Source organism: Gymnoscopelus braueri (assembly GCF_963280865.1).
Source record: "Gymnoscopelus braueri genome assembly, chromosome: 18".
NCBI lineage: Eukaryota > Metazoa > Chordata > Actinopteri > Myctophiformes > Myctophidae > Gymnoscopelus > Gymnoscopelus braueri.
This window is the reverse complement of record NC_137618.1, coordinates 22034019-22055645: the sequence shown is the minus strand read 5'-3', so window position 1 is coordinate 22055645 and position 21627 is coordinate 22034019. Positions and strand designations below refer to the sequence as shown.

The following is a 21627-nucleotide window of genomic DNA, read 5'->3' as shown; positions in this document are numbered from 1 at the left end:
CTTTGCTCAAGCGTCAGGACAAATTGGTGAAACAGCGGCTGTGAAAATGGTAGGCGACCAAAATAAACAAAAAGACAAGTTTCTGGCGGTGCTAAGGTTTTATATATGGTAGAATCTCATATACGCTTTCGTTTACCATGTATTGGTAGTTTATAATTTCTTTAAATGTTTTGCTATCAGAAAGATGAAGGTCAGTTGCTTATATTTTGAGACTAGCTAGCTAGCCGTATCTACCTTTTTTGGTATCCTGGTAAGAGCACAGCAGTTGAAAGTGTGTCTAGTGACGCACGGTAACTTAGTGGAAGGCAATCCCAACTGTATAACACCGATGACAATCTGTTTGCCATGCTGCTGTGCTGTGCTATGCCCAACGTGACTGTCAGTAGCTAGCCTAGCTAATGTTATCCTACACACTTAGCTGGTGATGTTTAGATAGATCAGTAGTTCTCAAACTTTAACATTTCAAGGTCTCAGTATAGAAATGGAACCAAATGTACCCGTTTGGTTCCATTTGTGTGCTGTCAGAGTTACAGACCTGTAAAGGGACAATTTCCAGAGAGTCCCTGGAATCCACTTTGAGAACCACTGGTTTAGATCATGCCAAAGTAATGAAATCCATGACCACGTCCCGTTTTGGGTTTTATGTTTAACACGAACTTTGGCTTAATACAGTAATATGGCGATTGAATAAAAAATATCAAAGTTGCCATGATCTTTAGTGTTCATTACTTAAATGGCATGCTGATAAGGTTATTTTAGACACACTGCTGACCTGCTGTTGTGAAATCTACAATCTTATTCAAATTCAGCTAGTGAGAGTGAGAGAAGATTGCATGGTCAGTGTTAGTGATGAAATGACTTCTTTACATTGACAGGGTGCTTGTGTTACACTCCAGACTTGTTGCACTTCAAGGTCTTGTTGATGGCATCTCCCTACTCATGTTACAGCCACTACTTATTTGAGGGGCCTTCTGGGGTGCAGCACGTGCTTCGAGTACACTCAGTGTTCAACCTCAGAATAGCTCAATGTCTGCCTCGCTTTTGGACAGGACACCGTTACTATAGCTTATTTGCTCTATTTGTGTTGTCTGTTCACCGACACGGTTGTCTAACCTTTTTTAAATATGTGTCCTAGTGTCTCACTGTGTCTCTCCGTCTTTCCTGGCCTTGTTTTTGTTGCCTGAATGCCTTTAGATCTGTGTTTCTCTCTGTGCGTTCTTTTTTGTGTCTCCGTCTGTGTATGTTTGCTGATTTCTGTACTCCCTGGCCTGTGTGCACTGGTGCCTGACAGTCCATGCCCTGTATTTGTGCAGCATAAGCTGAAGTCGTCGCAGAGGGACAAAGTTCGGCAGTTCATGTCCTTCACACAGGCAGGGGAGAAGACAGCTGTCTACTGCCTAACACAGAATGACTGGAAACTAGAGGCGGCCACGGACAACTACTTCCAGAACCCAGATCTGTACTGTAAGGAATCCATGAAAACATCTGTAGACCGGAAGAAGTTGGACCAACTTTTCAATCGCTACAAAGGCAAGTGTATTAGCATGCTTGAGTTGTGTGCCAGAAGGCCTGTGCCATTAACTAGAGATTAGATTAAATACAATGTCTCTATCTTGTCATTACAATTATGTTCTTTTTATGGTGGTATCTGCATTGTGTAAATGTGTCGTATCTTGTTTGGATAGATCCTCAGGATGAGAACAAAATTGGTATCGATGGGATCCAACAGTTTTGTGATGATCTCTCACTGCATCCAGCCAACATCTCTGTGTTAGTTGTGGCGTGGAAATTCCGTGCCGCCACCCAGTGCGAGTTCAGCAAGAAAGAGTTTCTGGATGGCATGACAGATCTTGGGTGAGTGATACTGTAACTTCTCCACCTTCTGGCATGCCCTGTAGACAGACATAAACACAAAACTACAAGGACTGTAACTTACCAAGGTGTTGTTGTTTTTTTGCTGTGCCCCCTTGGCAGGGGAGAATTTCTATGAATAGACTCACTCAACCACGCCTTAAGTATTTCATGTCCTCACGCACATCTCGGTGTAGGAGCTATGTTGTTTTAATTATTCAGCCAATGTGTCAAGAGACATCTTGCATGCAGTTGGTATCTCAATGGCTCAAAGTTTGTGAGCTACTTTCACAACTTCTTTGAGTGTTTACTTACATGTAGTCTTGTTTGCTTACTTATATATATGCCTTAAATTGATTCTCTCCTCCCCAGGTGTGACAGCCCGGAGAAATTGAAGGCTCTTTTACCAAGATTAGAACAGGAGCTCAAAGATGGTGGCAAGTTCAAGGATTTCTACCAGTTCACCTTTAACTTTGCTAAAAATCCAGGACAGAAGGGCCTAGGTAAGCAGGATGGGATCAAAATCCATTCTTAATTAATTTGAAAAGAATGTGGGCACCACAGTGATGCAGTCATGGTGACTACTAGGGTAGTAATGATCTAGTAATGCAATGCAAACTGCTGATCTAAAGTCACATCCCTTTCTCTTTGTCTTTAGATTTAGAGATGGCTGTAGCTTACTGGAACCTGATTCTGACAGGACGTTTTAAGTTCCTGGATCTTTGGAATAGATTTCTATTGGTAAGCTGTGGATGCAAACTTTAGAATGACAGTATAATCAACAATATAATACTCTGAATTACAGACAGAGATCATTTTAAATATAGATCCTTGTTTGAAAATATGTTGTGTAAACACTTACACTGTACATTTAACTGCTTTGATAGGAACACCATAAACGGTCAATTCCTAAAGACACATGGAACCTGTTGTTGGACTTCGGTAACATTATTGCAGACGACATGTCAAACTATGATGAAGAAGGTGAGCTGGGAATGACAGAATGGCTTAGAATTCTTCAGGTTTAACTTCAGCCTATTTGATTTTGAGGACATACGAGAAGTAATGATATTTTGCTATTTCACTTTCATTTTTTAATGAATTTATGACAATCTGATGTTTTTTCCTTTCTCACAGGTGCATGGCCAGTCCTCATAGATGATTTTGTGGAATATGCCCGACCAATTGTTTCAGGATCAAAGCGAAAAAGTCTCTAAATTAAACGCTACCTCTGGAGAACCAGAACTGTGTTTCCTCTAAAAGTGACTTTGTAGTTTTTTTTAAGACCTTTACAAAATGAGAAATTGTAGACTTCAGAGTAAAAAAACAAAACAATAACAGAAGCACTTGAACTATCCAGGAAACCACCTATCAGGGAGCTGAGCTAAACCACTGAGAACTGGTTGTATTTTGCCCTCGCAAGATTGAGGCATCACACACGGACATTGCCAGATTTGCCTCTGTCACTCCTATTCGGAATCTACGTACCCTTGTCCCTGCTACCAGGAGAAGAGCTATCTGTCAGACACAGCTACAGCCTTTTCAGTGGGCATAGACGGAACGCAGGGCGGACGGGACTGGCTTTGTGTATGTGGAATTACTGGAGAGGAGGCTCATGTTTGTTCAAAGGTTTATTCTTGTTAGAATTGGTGTGTTCTGCAAAGCTCTGAAGGATCTGTTCCTGTGGCTTTACACTGACTTTGGGACAGAGTGCTCACTACACCAGCACCAACAGAACTGTTGCAGTTGTTACTGTACATACTGTATCTATTAAGATGGTTTACAAAGAGCTATATGAAGAATAATATAAACATGTTACATTTATAAATATTGAACATTTTTCTTTTTTTGTGTTTAGTGAATGCTCAGATCTCTTACAGGATGCCTCAGTATCATTTGATTGATATACTATAGGTGTAGGTGCGTCAGGTGGTTCTATGAAGTCCCGACTTTGTTGAGCTACTCTTTTTGAAAGCATGTTAACCATATTTTTGTTTCGTCTGATCATCAATTTAACAAATAAATTAGACATAATAAGTAAAGTTGGAGCCCATCTTCTACATGTTACACAGTTCAATGTCTACCCTAGAACTGACCATGATTAGCAGAGGATTTTGATCTTTGTTATTTTCTGTCCAGCCATCTCAGTTATCGCTATAGTGTGTTCGTCACCTATCACTATATGTACAACAGACATTATTTCAATGTAGGCTGTTGTCAATGTGATTCAATAGAACTATAACAGTGAAAACCAGATGAGTTGGAGTGGGTGGGTTAAACCAATACATGTAATGCCCGCCTCATTAACTGGAGATTGCATTGTCTTATATAATTTGCACGTGTTAAGGAAAATCCTATTTTTCGTTCACTCTGAACAATTACAACATCTCTGTGAGAATTGTTTTGTTATTGGGGTGAGGTGGGGAGTTCTGAGCCTTTGATAAGTACAGTGGAGAGGGAGGGTAGGGGAGTGACATGTAGCAAATCGTCTGGCAGGCCAGGAATCAAATAGGGGACTTGCTTTCAGGCATTAAAGCCCTAACAACTCAACTATTGGGTCATGGTCTCCCATCTCTGTGAGAAATGTTGTGTAAACACAACAGTCCTTTGGGATTGGCATGGTATAGCTGTTATTTCAGGAACCAGGGTACCGAAGGACAATAAGAGGTTGGCACAATCTACCCCAGAGGTGTTTTGAATTGTCACATTTTTGGTTAATCCCTATATGCTACAAACCACATTTGTTAAGTATTACCACAGGTAGTATAAACAAATTAAAACATTGACCCATTGTGTAAGTAGCCTATGAATATTAAGAGACTTGAATAAAGCATGTATTTGTTTAAATAACAAATAATTAGTCTTTTTTTGATGACAAGACTATATTGAAAAATATACCACAATATTTCCATGTTGAACAGATGAGTGTAAATTACACATAATTAGCATTTGTTAATGCTTTGTTTTGAACTGTACACGCAGGCATTGACACTTAAAGGGTTGCCCACCTGCCCCTGGCAGGTAAATAAAACTTGCGGGCAGGTGGAGTTTGCTTTCAGGAGAGATTTTTGTAAACACCTGAACATGGCCAGAGCTCTGTCTTCTGATCTGTGGAATGTAAAATAAGAGCACTGTTTACCTATAATGTGCTGTTTTCACTGTCGCTACTCGCTACACTTAAAAATATAAAATAATAAGTGTGATTTTTTTTATTGCACAGCCCCAGAAAGTAAAAAAATAAGTATTAAATTGAACGGCAATTCAAAGTCTACCTGTCATTTTATAATGGACGATTTGCTTTTCGGGCAAGTGGGCATGACCTTTGGGCAAGTAGAACATGACCTGTACTTGCCCGATGGGCAAGTGCCTCTGAGACCTTAGTGTCAACCCCTGAATACCCCAGGGCTGACATGCTCTACATTTTATATCACGCTCAAAATTTACTTCACGAATACTTTGCCATAAAACCATACAGTGTCATTGATATTTTTCCTTCAATTGTCTGCACCACGGGGATTTAAAATCAACAAGATTTGAATTTTTGTTTTCGCTGTCATTGTAATGTCCACATAGTTTACATGCTATTGAACATAGATGTAGGCCAAGTCTATTGTTATCTTATTTTTATCTTTTTATCTTAATATATCTCAATATATCTATATTGATTGATTGACATTTTGATTTGATCCCATGAGGGAAATTCAGTTGTTTGTTTATTTTATTTATTTTCATTGCGAATCTTGTTCTATTACAACATTTCAGAGAATGATAGACACTGCAGACAAATAAGATAGACATGCTGCATGAGGGTGGATGACATGGCACAAAGCTATAGCTGCAAGCAACTTAGATGCTATAATGCTATCTGGCATCTAGATAGCATTATAGCATCTAAGTTGCTTGCAGCTACTGTAGTACAAAGGTCATGAGCAGGTGTCCCATATTTATATGCTGTAAATGTTTTGATTACCAACACTGGAGACAATATAGCTCTATGTTTTGAGTTAACAATGGGATCAGAAAATTCTATCAGCAAGTCCTATGTGCTTGTATGTTAGGCTGCTCAATGACAGCTATAAACACAATCCCCCCCCCCCCCCCCAATATTGCCATGTCAACTAGGTTAATAGGAATTTGCTTCAGCAGTGGTGTAAAGTATTAAGTACATTTACCCAAGTTACCCAAGTACTGCTATGCGACGCATTGTGAGCTTGTAGATCTACTATTTTCAAGGATTTTTATACATTTGAAAACTTGTCAATTTTGAATTCCGGACATTTACTTGTAACGGAGTATTTCTGCATTGCAGTATTGATACTTTTACTTAAGAAAAAAATGTGAGTACTTTTTCCACCACTGTGCTTCAGTGCAAATAATAGTTCTCACAATCCCTTCCCTTAGGTTTTGTGCATGCAAATTGACTGCACACCTGCAGACCAGTACAGTACCTGGGCGTTTCTCAAACAAGCCCCGCCTCCAAATGAGAATGTAAGATGAGGAGTTGGTTGAAATTTAGACCGCTATACGTTTCCTTTTATTATTTATTTTTGATAGTATTTTTTCAAGGGACTGTGGAGTACCTCAGTGCACGCTGTTTCTAGTGCATTACAATTTACTCACTTGCAATTCGTGTGCAATGGATGAGGACATTAACACACATCCTGGTCAACCCCTATGCAGCAATGACAGGTAATGTTTACCATCTTGAAATAGATCTTTCTGCTTTCATTGGTTTTACAATGATCTACTTTCCACATCACAGGCATGCTTGCTGTCTTCTTTTTTTCTTCCCCAAGACTAGCAATTATGATTGCTACACAACTATATTAGTTGTAGGATATTGTTGATCTGTTTTCTTGGAAGGTTGTTTATTTATTTATTTGTGTTTAATTTATTTTTGTGGGGATTAGTGTAGTGTGCAAGGTCCTATACTTGCACAGGGCAGGTGGAAATAATGGGATCATATAGCCAGCCCTAAATCACCAATCAACAGATTTGAAATCAATACCTTTTTAAAATTGACTGTGTAAAATACCTGTACCACTACACAGAAATAAGTTTGTATGAGACTTGAATGTTGTAATTTATGCCGGTTCCTCTTTGGGAAGGTAATGTAATACTGTGTGATTCAGCTGTGAAATCTGATCTCCCAGCAACAGAAACTCTACCCAGGTGAGGCTGTTTGTAGTGTCAATCATCAAGGAAAAAGATGGGAGTTACATTGTACTTCTTGTAACAACAGCACAGCAGTCCTCAGCTATCAATTGTGTATGGTACAGAAATTACTTTAAAAGGACACATACAATTACATGTCAATTTATGAATTGTCTGGGGACTGGGCAACTGACACTTGTACGTTTTACTACTGGTTACTTTTAATGTTCTAGAATCAAGAAGCTGTTCAAGAATGGAGAATGTTTAGCTATTTCTACATGCATACGTTGTGCATAAGAAAATCATTCAATGCCTAAATAAAATGCAAATTAAATTTGCCTCTGCAGGATTGACCCATATGGGTTTGAGAGAACTCAAGATTTTGAATCCTACAAGGAGATGATGAATGAGTATGTAGCTGTCGTCAACAGAAGATCCGAGAGATGGTCCAAACTCCTTCAAGGGAAAACACATGTGGAGAAGAATCTGACAGGTTGACCACCCCCTCTCTCTCTCTCTCTCTCTCTCTCTCTCTCTCTCTCTCTCTCTCTCTCTCTCTCTCTCTCTCTCTCTCTCTCTCATGTAGACATGCATAGCAGTGGCGCAGCCAGATCGCTAGTATAGGCTGGGCCTGAGCAGGAGCGGGTGGGCACCCCCGCGGTTATTGCGGTTATATTGGGCTTTTTTTTTTTTTTAACTTTATTTCGGTTTTAGGGTTAGGGCTATGTTAATGTTATTTAATTCTTATTTTTGCCTGATTTTACCGATTCTTTATCCAAAAATTAATTATAAAAAGATAAAAAATAAAAAATAATATATATCTTTTTTTTTGCTAAATTGATTGGGTGGGCCAGCTCTCTATGTGGGTGGGCCACGGCCCACCCAGGCCCACCCATGGCTGCGCCCCTGATGCATAGGACCTTTCCTGACAATGTCCTGTTCCGGAACAGCACTGAGCCAGGCCTAAAGGAACATTGGATTGAATTATTTCATTTCATATCCCTATAACCCATCTAATCCTAACAGATACATACTGAATGTAACCCTAACCTTATGAAACTGCTGTAAAACCTAATTTCATGCTGTCCCTAATCAACTGGTTTAAAGTCCAAAATGTTGGGAACACACACACACAGACACACACAGACACACACACACACACACACACACACACACACACACACACACACACACACACACACACACACACACACACACAGAGACACACACACAGACACAGACACAGACACACACAAGCACAGGTAAAGTTCTTATATGCCCTCTGATCGTCTGCCGTAATGCGTTATTGCTTATAATTGCTCTTGTGGTAGTTAAAAGGTATGTGCGTAAAGGTGTGCCCGGTGAGCATCGTACTAGAATCTGGATGGCAGCCAGCGGCGCCCAGGAACGACTTGATGAGAACCCAGGTTACTACCACTCTCTGCTCGGCATGGAGCACGATGCCAAACTGAAGGAGACCATTCATACGGGTCAGCTCTTTGCACTATAGTGTTCTCAATCCACTTCACCTATCATAATAGGCAACAAGTATTAGAACCCTAATAATAACCTAATAATAATGACTTTACACACTTCATACACTTTTCACTTATTACTTTATTACTTAATTATTGGTTTATTAATTAATTATACTATTTGCATAGTTTGCATGTCACACATTTCACTGCACATACAGTACTTGTATGAGCGAGTGTTTGACAAATAAACCATCTTGAATCTATTATTGGATGTAAGCTAGACTTGATATCCAGATGTATGTTCTTTACTTGTAGGTATGTTTTTATTTTGGATAGATGTATACCATTTGCTTACCCACAGGTGCCAAGTTTGTTATTTAGACACATGCTAGTGTTGATGTCTACCTGCTATTCTAGTTACTTTGTAGCACCATCTTGTTTTCTTGGCACTCTATTTACTTGACACTTACCCTGTTGATGGTTGACAAGGATTCATGTTGCACTTTGCACTGTAAGTCACTCTGGATAATAGCGTTTGCCGAATGTCTAAATTGTAATTATGTATGCCTCTAGTACACTAGCTGTCCTCAAACTTTAATTTGTGGTCTCTTATCTTAATGAAATTCTTATATAGTCTGATCAAAACGATTGTTAGTGATTTTATATCAGACAGTTGGCGTGATTTAGATCTTGTTGTCCTTATATACACAGCAAATTGATAACAAGACTGAGCAGTGAAGGCTATAGACCAGGCCATACATAAAACATGAGTAATGATCGGTTCAAACATCTCCTCTGTTTGTCTGTAGACATGCATAGGACATTTCCTGACAATGTCCTGTTCCGGAACAGCACTGAGCCAGGCCTACAGACAGCCCTGTATAATGTGCTGCTGGCCTACGGACACCACAATAAGACAGTGGGATACTGTCAGGTAAGGAACATATGGCAGTCTCACAACGTCCACTATAAATGGAAAACCGGTATATAACATAAAAAATGCTTGTCCATCCGACACTCAGTGGTCGTGTCTAATACACTGTCCGATGCACTCGTAACCTTCGGTACAATGAGCACATACAGATGAGTAATATCATCCCCTTTTTATTCTAGGGCATGAACTTCATTGCAGGTTACCTTATGATCATTACCAAGGATGAAGAGAAGTCATTCTGGCTGATGGATGCATTGTTAGGCAGAATACTCCCAGGTAGTTATAATGTGGCATCCCTTGCAGCTATTTGGCAGCCAGGGATGTTTATATATATACACACACACACACACACACTTGTGTTTCAGTTACTAACGCATACGTAAGTTAATGTCGTGATATGTTATAGACTTCTACAGCCCTGCCATGCTGGGTCTGAGGGTTGACCAGGAGGTTCTTGGTGAGCTGGTAAAGGTCAAATCTCCAGCAGTAGGTCAGCTCATGGACCAGTATCCTGGCATATGGACCCTGGTGGTCGCACGCTGGTTCATCTGTCTTTACATAGATGTACTCCCTATAGAGGTAAGTGGAAGGATTTCTTGGTGATGTAATGCACATGGTGAGATATTTATAATGATTTTATTCTCCCAAGGATCGCCCCAGAGAGCTTGACACAAGTGGTTGATAGAATATTTGCCCAAAACAATTCTAATGGAATTGAAAAAATGACTTAATTTGAAATGTATTGATTGTGTTCAACAAATATAGAAGCAATTATACAACTTATTGGTAAAAAGACAATTGACCAGATTGAAGCCTTTTAAATGTCTCTCTACCCGACATGGCAATAAAGCAAAGCAATCTGCAACGTTCATTCCAGATTTCATAATATACATAAACATCAGCCATCCCTGTTCTCTACCAGACAGTCCTGCGGATCTGGGATTGCCTTTTCTATGAGGGTTCTAAGGTCCTGTTCCGTGTCGCTCTCACTCTGATCCGTCACCACCAACCTGAGATCCTGAGGGCTCGCTCTCTGCCTGATGTGTGTGAGTGCTTCAAACAGATCACCCGCGGAGCATTCACAATGGACTGCCACACCTTTATGCAGGTGAGATAACACAGGACAAGGATGGATACACACGGTCTGCTCTGGAGTGTAGCAGTCTTGGTGCGTGTCATTGTGACTTTAACTTAATTTTTATATTTGCAGAAAATCTTTGACAAACCAGGAAGTCTGTCGATGGCAACGATCACTAAGTTGAGAGAGACATGTAGACAACGTGTAATGGCGGAGGAGAACACTAGAAAAACATGATATCCTGGATCTGATGGGGTTGTTTTCCGGCCTCACAGCAAAAGTAATATTTGACACCCAAGGACACCCGTGAACTCTCCTATAACTAAAATGAAGACCTGGTAACCTTCACAACATTTATGTACAGGTATTGGACATGGTGTTTTTATGCTGACCCAGTGCAGCAGAATCTCTAGGTTTTGGATTTTGAGGCTCTTTTCCCTTTAAAAGCCTGTCTCGATCTCCTGTAAATAATTGAATACAAGATGTAAATCGGTAATTATGTGCATAAACGGTTACACCCTAAAAGAAAATCCTGTCTCCATGGGATTATGGACTAGTACACTTCTGTTTAAACAGTTTTCACCTGACTTAGCTATACTTGGAGGGTGAATTATAAAATGCGTTTTTCAAATGCAAACTGTTGTTGACTATGCCCTTTTCCTAGACTTCTTTCATTAAAGCATACACTAATAATTTTAATTGTTACAAGTGTCTTAGACCTCAGGGATATAGTTTTGCTTCAAGTGTCCCTCTGAATTATTTATTTTGTGTGAGGTTATGTTGAATGATTTTCAAATATGTAGGAAAGGTGATTACAGATGGCATTAGACCCCAACTGCATGCAAATACTCGCTTGATTCTAAGTTGCCCCAACAATGCTGTGGTGATGTTATTAAACAATATTGGTCGCTGCTGTGCTAGGATCAAATTCCTTTCAGAATCTTTTGTTTGGTTTACTTTGTATCACTGAAGTTGCCTCAATAAATTCACTGTTCACGTTTACCGTTTCATGTCCTACAAAAACTATTTCAGCATGTTTTAAGGGCCTCTATCTAAATGTGATGAAAAAGAAAAATTTGGGGATTCCAGGTGGTGCAGGGGTGAAGTTTCTGCCCACCACCACAGAGACTATGGGTTTGAATCCTCCACAGTGCATCCGGCTAGGCCGGACGTTCCAATGAACATAAATGGCCATGGTCACGGGAGGGAAGTGGGCCATCTATCGCTGTACTATAGCAACTCCTACAGGTTGGCCAGGGCACCTGATCAGCAGGGACGACAACTAGTGGTCCTCTGTATGCATATGTGGACCCTGGTGAAAGGGAGCGGCTGGTAGCTTCATGAGTATCGGAGGAGACACGTGCTCGTCTACACCATCCCAAATAAACTGTAGGGGTTAGAAGTAACAGCGACTAACGTGTGCGGGGGAAAATTGGGAATTGCCATAACTAAATGGAGAAAGATTATCTACATAAAACCTATTCTCGTTGCATCATCATCTTTAGAGCATCTGAACAGCCGGTTAATACTTTAAGTACTGTATGTGCACATGTGTGAACATAAGTGAACACACAATTCTTCTCAACTGTCTCAATTTAACAAGTAGTTTTGATATTAAGGGTTTAAATGCACCGTTCGTTTATACTGTAGTGTAAAAAAACACAGTTAAAAAAGCCTTGTTCTTCCACTTTTATTGACCTTTTAGAAAACAATGCAAACATCCCATTAAAACCTTATTAAACCGCTACATGGATATTAACATTTCTAGATGAGGGAGAAAATGTTAACGTACTTTGAACTTTCTCCTTCGACTTCATACAACGTAGTGAACGTACATCTTCAAACAACAGTACAGGTTGGCTATGTCCCAAACTTGACAGTATGCACTGTCTATGAGCGAGTACCTCTGGTATTATTGGCATAACGTATTTCTCATCGATTTCACAGCTGGAAAGGCACACGAAAATTTGGCATGGGTATTTTGGCCATCTTTAGTTAAATTGGGATTTCTCTCCAGACTTCAGTCCGGTCGCTTTCCCTTATGTGACAAAAATCCAAGTTGCGTTTTAAGCAAGTTTGCTATTGAGTAGAACATTGCTCATGTAACAGATTCAGAAAAATAAAAATAAAAAATAAAACAAATTGGTTCCCAGATTGCTCATGTTGAGACACCAGAACATTATCTCTTCACTACAGTTAATCCCTCCATTACAAAGACATCCTGAGAAATGTTCAACCTCCTCAGCAAACAGAGGTTGTAGTCTCAATTAACGACCCTTATTGTGCGTGTGTAGTACCAGCAATATCTGGGGGTGGGCATCAGCCTCAGTGCAGCACATACAGTAACACCCGTTGTTAGTTCAGTTAACCTGGTCAACAAGGACACCTCAACTAAATCACATCAAACTGGACTTTGTATCCAAGGTCCAACCATTAAAAATGTGACGGCTATTTCTGAAAACGGAGCACAACTCCTTACACTTACTCGTTTGCAGCTGATAGTCCCAGCTGCCTCTTTGCAGATCTCTACTGTATGCACTCTTTGGCTATGTGTTGACTTACAATATAAAACACTGGAAGGTTTGTCTTCACAGAAGGGGATTGAATAGAACCATATATTCCCTTTACACTGAAGTAACAACAGCTCCTCAATGACAAGACCACTAAAATGGCCACACACAAAAACAACAGATAAGCAATCAATAAAAACAATTATTCCAATGCCTGCACAGAAAATCCCTCAAAATTCCATTGTCAGAAAGCAATAAATAATATGTATGATTCAAGCTCTAAACTACACGTCGCGAAGCAAGTGAAGATTGTGGAATATCTGACCTACGGTTACTAGAGCCAGCCAACACTGAACCCCTTCCTTACACTGTAAGTAAACAGCTTTTGGTTGTTCCATTACGATTTCTCACCAAAGTCCCATTTTGTACAAAAGAGCAAGTCAGTCAAGAAAGCGCATATCACCATCAAGAAAACCCATAAGGTAGTAATGACATTTTTCTAGTAGTAGGATACAGGCAAATGGAGTGGGAGCAGCAAGAACACTTCATAGACATACAGAAGGAAGGGGGGCATGGTAGAGGGATGAAGGGACGAAGAAGAAGAATGGGGGGAGTGTCAGTCTTTTAAAATAGTGGTTAATTGCATGGGTGGGATAGCGCTCTCTGGCCTCTGTGGCCACGTGACGGAAAGTGACCTCAAATGGTCTGGTACCCAGCATGGCTCCTCTTCCTGCCGATGAGGTAGGCCACAAGGACAATGAGGACAAGGCCGGCCAAAGCTGCTCCAACTATGATGGGGATCAACATGTCGTCTTCATCCAGCTGACATTCCTCAGCTTGGAGAGTGAAAGGAGACAGAGGAGTACAAATAAATTGATTATCATAGGAGCCATATTTAAGCTGAGATTTTTTTCTCTCCCTTTTGGTTGATCATGGATAATATATTTTTCTGATAACCAACTTTCAATGAATAATTGAAATTTGAACCTATAGTCTATAAAGTACATAAAGTGTTAAGTATAAAAAATAAATGAACGTTCCAATATAAATAAAAAATTAAGGTTCGGCCCTGGACCTTGCACAGCAGCTGGCCTCGCTAGATCACAGAGCCAACTAAAACAACATGCTACACAAGTTGCACCCCCTCTTTCTACTGTCCGCACTCCGCAGACAGACAACCCTGACTGGGTACACACATTTGGCAATGATGGCAGACAAGTTCACAACCAGACTCGATTGAAGAAAGCGTTCTAAACCCGTTTGGAATTGTCCCTCAGGCTAAAACTTCCTTGTTGTAACATTGTGTACCTTCAGTCAACACAAACATTGCAAAAGTGTAGGCTATATTGAGTCTGACTGAATAGATTGGTTATAATTTCCTGGTTAAATATTGTTCCATCAAAGCAAAAGGTAAATATTGTTCGGTAAATATTGTTCCATCAAAGCATGTCGCTCAGAGCGATGCATGTCACTGTTCTCCCTAAGACTTCAGTTAGCCTGGGCTTTTATTTAAACCATTATAGTACCTAACTTTATTCAAATGTGGCTATGGAACAAGATATAAAGTATGGATAATTTATTTGATCTCACAAGAGAGCAAGTTTTTCCGCTCCAACGACAGTACACAGACAGATCGAGACTTTAATATTTTATAAAAAATAGATAGGTTCAAAGTTCAAAATTCAATACGTTTGAAAATTCAATACGTTTGAATGGTTCAAACGTGATTTTTGGCCTGGTGAAAGAAAGGTTATAAACAACTACCATCCCTGTTGCAAGTATGGAACTAAAAGCAAATCTTGAAAGCATATACCTGCTCCAAAATTATCTCCAGTGAGGCCAAAGGGCTGCACTTGCAGCTGGAAGGTGTTGATGGAAAGGCTCTGGACCACATCCAAGGTCTGTTCCCCATGACACATGTATGAACGACCCAGGGTACCCTGCAGGTAGTCCAGACTACCGTTACTGGCTGAGAAGGGTACTGTAGAAGAGGAGAAACAAAAAAGTGAAAAGGGGGGCCAGGGAAATGCAGAAGACAGAACAAATAGTTATGGGACAGAAAGGCAAGATACAAAATGGGATGATCACAAATTGCCCACTATACAAAATTTCCGCTTGGCAGATTAGGGTTTGAAGAGGGTTACAAAATTGATGCATATAATGTATATTATTCATGTTGATAATGGGATGTTTACTCACCACTCATGTCTGGCCAGGCAGCTGACAGAGTCACTCCACTTAAGTGGTACTTATTGGATGTAGAATTCTGAAGGTAAAGAATCAATAACCCCTCAGTCACATGACATTCAAACAAGCAACAGTAACACACGCATGTTCTGAGGCTGCCATCTAGTGGTGCTTAACAGTAAGTGAAAATCTCAATGCACGAGCTCTCAGAAAAAGCCGTCTGGATTTCCTTTCCTACTGTACATATTTTTCCTTTACATAAAAGCACTACAAAAATAGACATTCTGAAATTGCCAAATAGACATGAAATTCTCTTTCCTGTCTATCATCTTATACCTAACAAACACACTCTCGCTCTCTCGGACGCACTGGCACACACCCACCAGTAGTGTGCATTGGGGAATTCAACTGGCTCTCATCTTGGCTGCTGCTTAAATAGTTCTGGGACATTTATCTCAGTTAGGAACCTAAGCAAAAGACAATTCGAACACACCCAGGACGACAGAGGATGAAGAGTTCCACACAGAACTTGTTTCTTCCCTTACATTTAGTTGCCAGAGTAATTAATTGTAAGACAAAAAAGACAAAAGGAGCCTACCAGTAAGAACACAAATGTGAGGTTGGTTTTATCTACATCTGCTGTTAAAACCAGGGAGGCACTGTCTGCGTCACATGAACCAGAGCTCTTTGTTATATTTGGCTGAAGATTCATCAAATCCAACACGGTCTGTAAATACAAAACAGAGCAGGACATACATTATATCACCAGTGTTTCTATGCGTTTAAGCAGATGAACTTGTTAGAGTCAACACAGAGGCACATTGATGTTGTGGCTCCAAGCACTTTACTCTGCAGATAGGGAAAATTAGTGGAGAAAGAATTGCACAGCACAAAAAGTTTAAGGTACATGCTCAATTAAGTGTTCTAGTAAAAAGAAAAGTGCTGGACAAAGGTTTTGGTCATGCAACAAAAAGATGGAAACGTTGTGGTGTGCAAATCTTCCTCCAGTCAAATTCTGTATTGCTTGTGAGACTACCTCACCTGCAACCAATTAGCATTAAGGACAAGGAATTAAGGACAAAAAAGGTGCCAACAGTTTACCACGGACTCTGCAGTGGATAGAACATGAGGACTATGGATTTCAAGGGACAAAGTATAAGGGCAGGCAGACTAAAGAATACACACCTACTGTAAGTATTTGTCTTAAACGCTTAATATGAACTGATTTAATAATGCAACAGATAAAGATCACCAGGTATTTTAAAGAGCTCCTTCCAGGTCCTTGCACTTATCTTGACTACTGAGTACAAGTAAATAAGGACTTTGGTTATTAAACTTCAGTCCCGGAAGACTCCAGATAAGAATGTAAATCGTTTTTTTATTCCTGAGCTTGAGATAACATTTTAGAATTACCTTGCCCAAATTGAGAATCATTAGTTTGCAGACGTTTGTAGATGTTATACAGTTTGATTGTTCTGAATATTTTTGTAATAAAATGACAATGGTATAATACTACCCAGAATGCTGTGCAAGAATGCTGTGCATCCATCAGCTTGCCTGTTGTGTTGAAATTAATAATTTGAATAAGATGTATTAGTCCATGAGCCAGAGCCCCAAAATTGAGCAAAGATTTGAGTGGACAAAACCATACGTATATTAAATTGTTTATAGAGTCAATATAAGTAAATAAATATATGATAACCTTTCCACAGGAGCAGCAGCTTTTTCATATTTATCACACATTTTGTTATTTTTCCCATAATGAAACTTCCCCAGTTGATTACTTACATGAAGACAATGATTTATCGTATTACAAGTTTTCGGAAATTGTATATTTAAATATGCAAATTAGGCATTTAGTCCATGAGCCCCAAAATTGAGCCAGATATTGAATATTCCCTCGCTAAAAACCTTTGACTCCAACATCTTAACAAAATGAAATAAGAATGTTGACTTTGGCTTTGTACAATGTTCCAATGTTGATTCTGGTATGCAAATTCAGGCATATTTTCCTAATGCCCAATTTGCATATTTAAATATACAATTTCAGAAAACTTGTAATACGATAAATCATTGTCTTCATGTAATTAATCAATAGGGGAAGTTTCATTATGATAACCATTTTTCTAATTTTGTCATTTTTTCAGCTGTCTGCGGACAGTAGAAAGAGGGGGTGCAACGTGTGTAGCATGTTGTTTTAGTTGGCTCTGATCTAGCGAGGCCAGCTGCTGTGCAAGGTCCAGGGCCGAACGTTCATTTATTTTTTATACTTAACACTTTATGTACTTTATAGACTATAGGTTCAAATTTCAATTATTAATTGAAAGTTGGTTATCAGCTTTTGGTTGTTCCATTACGATTTCTCACCAAAAAGTCAATCTCAAAATATTGAGATTGACTTTTAGTGATTTTGATGTCTCCGGGCTATGGAATCTAGTGTAGCAGAAACTCGCGTATCATTCGCGGGGCGGTAACATTTCCATGGTAACGTGAGCTCCACCAATCCTGAGTAGTATCTTGTGTCATCACGAACAAAACAAGTTTTTCTTAAAACTACATTGATTGCATTCAGACGTGTGGCTTTTACAAGAGCATATAGCATTGTTTTGCAACCACGTTGCTCATGGTAAGTCTACTTGATTGATAAGACATTAAGGCTGATAATAAAATACTCTATGCAGAGAATGAATGGGATTTTTACTTCCGGCACATCACTGTTGAGCTCTATTGGAACTTCTGTGAACGTAATATAGGGTTTTCAACTTGGCATAGAGGTACCCAGGAGTACACAGCCAGCCCCAATCATGTTAGTATTAGTAATCTTGGATACCATTTATTTCTCCAACACTTTGGCCAAGTGCATTAATACATTAGGAGAAATTGCACAACTGCAATTTAATGGGAAAAGTGCCAATGCAATTTTTTTTTTTAAAGTACCGTATTCTGGGTGGTAGAATTGAAGGAGATGTTGAGCTGTAAGCCCATGCGTGCCATCAGACAAGCAGTTCCATTACGGTTGGTGACTGTGTAATTGCCCGTTTCTGGTCTTCCTGGGTTGTTGACGGGTGGGGCAGAGATTTGGGGAGAACCAGTGGGTGGGGCATCAGCGGCAAAGCTCTGGTGAAAGGTGGCAGCTGATGTTGGAGGACAAATTGAGTCATTTGAGTTAATGAAATATACTGTAGTGCAGTGCAGTTGAATAAACAACCCTACTTAATATGTACCATTAAACCCTGAATAGTAAAGTGAAATCTATGTCATGCGTTGTGGCAGACTTTAGTGCTTATAGTGCTGTCTACAAAGATGAAAATGCACTTGCTAAAATATAGTCTGTCTTTGGCCATGTTAAATTCCTGCCATGTTTGAGGTTAAAACTGGATTTAAACAATGGTTTAACTTCTGAGATGGTCACATGAACATTACTCAAGTTACAAGTATCCAATGATCACCAAGAGGAATTCCAAAACCTTCAAAATTGTGAGGGTGACAATTACATGAACTATAGTGCCCTTAAACATTTGGCTGTTTCCCATTGTTCCTGAGCATGCCATGTGCTCTGTACAAGAGGAGCCTTGTGGTGAACATACTCAGCTCATAATAAACTCAGTCAAACCTGGCTAGTAAAGCTTGTCTGCTGCAGTCTAGAAACATATGCAAATATGCATACACCAAAAGGATATGATGTATTGTAGACCATCTTAATTCTATGGATTTCACTGTTCCCCCCCCCCCCCCTTTCAAAATCACATTGTAATATATCATGCCATGTATACTTTACAATTTGTGCTGTTCTGATGACAAATATGGTATGTTATGAATGTACAGTATGCATGCATATTGGGCAGTATGTATGTACCGTATGCATGTACTGTATGCACAGCTCAGGCCAACGGTTACGACAAAGTGACACAATAGTGTGACTAATATGTCTCTGGTTATTTAAAGGTCAATAATTGGATATTCAACTTGGGCATGTGATATGTCTGGTATAACACTGAAAAACATCATGGGTACAACATTTAGTCAATTGCTCTGCTTTGTAACTAACTATATTCACATAGCAATCATTGCTATAGTGTGATAACAGGGGTCTCCCCATCTCTTTAGTAGAGTTCTCTCTCCTGATTAGATGACATGTTTAACAACTGAAAATGTATTTTCTGTTTACTAAAAAGCTCGCGAGTGGCGATACAGTTAGAGCTCCTGTTACTCAACAAACGCTCTACAGCAATGAATTACTATCAGAATATAGAGCTCTAACCTTTAACAGTCTATGGCATACAGTGATATTTTATGCCATCATTTATGGTATTGTCTCTTTCTTTGATAACATGTTGAAAAATTCAATACAAACATTAATACTACAATGACTCGTTTTCTTCATCTCTAGTAGATGAGATGTTATGTTCATCAGCTCGCCTGAAGATGGCGGTAGCGAAACAATTTTGGTGCAAAAATCAACTTCATGATTAGGACTGTACTCCGCAGTCTGTATTGTCAATCTGTCGAAGCAAACTCATCCATTTTCACAAAGTCAATTTTTAACTATTGAATGTATTGGTGTATGAGTCCCGTGTACTAATACCTTTGGGAGGGACACTTAGCCACAAGCCGCAATGGTGCTCTACCCCGGGGGTCTGGACGCATAAGTACATTTTTGCCCCGGCCTTGTAGTAAGATTTGCATCTTTTAAACAATCGACAAGTGTCGAGCGACACAGTGACGACAGACTTTTCAGTTGACATATTACGTCAATATTGTTGAAGAGCAAAATCACGTAAGAAGCCAACCTCGTACGACGGTGCCGCGCACCGCGATCACAGTGCTGTGAGCTTGTAGATCGGCCGTTTTCAGCGCGCGACCCTTTCGTACGACGAAGTATACAGACCACTGACTGGAGAGCAGTGTTGCCATGTCCGCTTAATATAAGCGACTTTGGGCTTGTTTTTCTGTAAAGTTGTTGCTGTTTCTTTGGGCTGGTTTCTAAAGTGAAGTTGATTATTTGGGCTCGTTTCCAAATGTTTAAACCGGCGTTTCATTTTCAAGTCAAGGACCCCCAAATGAATATATATTTGTCTGCGGACCCCCATCTGAATACATTTTATGCCATTGACCCCCATTCTTTGAGACACACATACGGGTATTTCGGGGCGTGGCCGAATCCGCCATTCCTTCCCCGGGTGAAACACAGCTTTCAACATTGGAATTGCATTACAGAACGTACACATAGTTACATTTCATGGGTTTATTTCGTCATAGCGCAACATTTGGTCAAATATCATGGTGCAGGTAATTGCAACAACCACCAATCTTGTGATAAATTAAAACGGGACCGCAAAATATTCTTAACTTTCCGCGATTCTGCCAATTATCATATTCTTTGAGACACATTCGAGTTTTTGCCGGGTCAAACAAAGGAATCGCATGACGTTGATCCCCTTACCCTATTCGCTCATACTAGGACATGACGTATGGGTAGGTTTCAATAATATTCCTAATTTTCTCACATTTTGTTCCAATGTATTTTTGAAAATAGCAAATAATATGTCTACAACAGATCTTGGCCGGGGATCTTAGTATAATCTGAGCGTCAATTGGAATTGACTTCTAAAAAGTCTATTTTTCTGATTATACTAAGATCCCCAGACCAGATCTGTTGTAGATCTGCCATTTTCAAATAGCCGATGTTTAAAGTGCTCATGTAGCCTTAGTAGTAGTTTCTTTTAGGCTTGTTTTCATATAACTGGTTGCTTGCTTCTCTCGCAAAACCTGGCAACAATGCTGGAGAGGAATGTTAGACAACAATACACACTCACCTAATAGCGCAACGAACAGCCCGACCAGGCGACCAGGTGTGTCGCAATGACTGTGCTGAAGCTTCATGTTGGTTTTGTTCAGTGTTCCTCAATAAAACAACAACAAACCCGCCGACGTCAACGTTGGTTGGATGCTAGTTTTGTTTGTTTGCTATGCTAGTGTAGCGTCACAACAACAAGACCAAGGCAAGGTAAAAAACTAAAGCACACTACTTTGGCAAAACAACGAGGTTCCCGCTAAACGAGAAGATCAGATCACACGTTCAGATTCCGAGGTAATTAAACAGTTTCTCCTTGCGGTTTAACAGTAATATACGTGGTTAGAGGTTAATGTTCCCCTGCTGCTCGCCGCTGTGATGCTCCGCCAGTGGAAATGACTTCAGCGTCATGTGATGAAGAGCCACCCAGCTGGAGTCACGTGATTAATGCAGTAGGAAGTAGGAACTCGCAGTGGTGGAAACAAGTACTCGCATTTTTCACTTAAGTAAAAGTATCAATACTGCAATGTTAGAAATACTCTGGTCCAAGTAAAAGTCCGGAATTCAAAATAAGTAAGGAGTACAAAAGTATTGGTGTCAAAAGTAGAAAGTGCTCAGTCATTGTGCAGAATGTCCCGTTT

The 21627-nt window shown here is 39.9% G+C and overlaps 3 protein-coding genes across 5 annotated transcripts; 2 read left to right on the top strand and 1 right to left on the bottom strand.

Annotated features, from left to right (window-relative positions):
- The first annotated feature begins 23 nt into the window (after positions 1-23).
- Positions 24-3686, top strand: dcun1d2a (DCN1, defective in cullin neddylation 1, domain containing 2a). Of its 3 annotated transcripts, none has more exons than XM_080412773.1 (7): positions 24-49; positions 1314-1530; positions 1686-1854; positions 2224-2354; positions 2510-2592; positions 2739-2835; positions 2989-3686. In XM_080412773.1, the coding sequence occupies exons 1-7, from the start codon at positions 47-49 to the stop codon at positions 3066-3068; spliced, it is 780 nt and encodes a 259-aa protein (XP_080268899.1). In that variant the 5' UTR covers positions 24-46; the 3' UTR covers positions 3069-3686. The 3 variants fall into 3 exon arrangements, with proteins under 3 accessions (XP_080268899.1, XP_080268900.1, XP_080268898.1); XM_080412774.1 differs by having other exon boundaries at positions 28-49; positions 1292-1530; XM_080412772.1 differs by lacking the exon at positions 24-49 and having other exon boundaries at positions 820-1530.
- Positions 3687-6345: 2659 nt separating this feature from the next.
- On the top strand, positions 6346-11489 carry LOC308105933 (growth hormone-regulated TBC protein 1-A-like). Its single transcript, XM_080456899.1, has 8 exons — positions 6346-6540; positions 7353-7498; positions 8337-8495; positions 9293-9417; positions 9597-9693; positions 9824-9996; positions 10340-10525; positions 10628-11489. Exons 1-8 carry the CDS (start codon positions 6488-6490, stop codon positions 10730-10732), a joined length of 1044 nt encoding a protein of 347 aa, XP_080313025.1. The 5' UTR covers positions 6346-6487; the 3' UTR covers positions 10733-11489.
- A 680-nt stretch (positions 11490-12169) lies between these two features.
- On the bottom strand, positions 12170-21381 carry lamp1b (lysosomal associated membrane protein 1b). The gene is made up of 6 exons (XM_080412396.1): positions 21009-21381; positions 18130-18326; positions 15791-15919; positions 15205-15271; positions 14819-14986; positions 12170-13841 (listed from the first exon to the last, which is right to left on the bottom strand). The coding sequence occupies exons 1-6, from the start codon at positions 21073-21075 to the stop codon at positions 13702-13704; spliced, it is 768 nt and encodes a 255-aa protein (XP_080268522.1). The 5' UTR covers positions 21076-21381; the 3' UTR covers positions 12170-13701.
- Between the last annotated feature and the right edge of the window lie 246 nt (positions 21382-21627).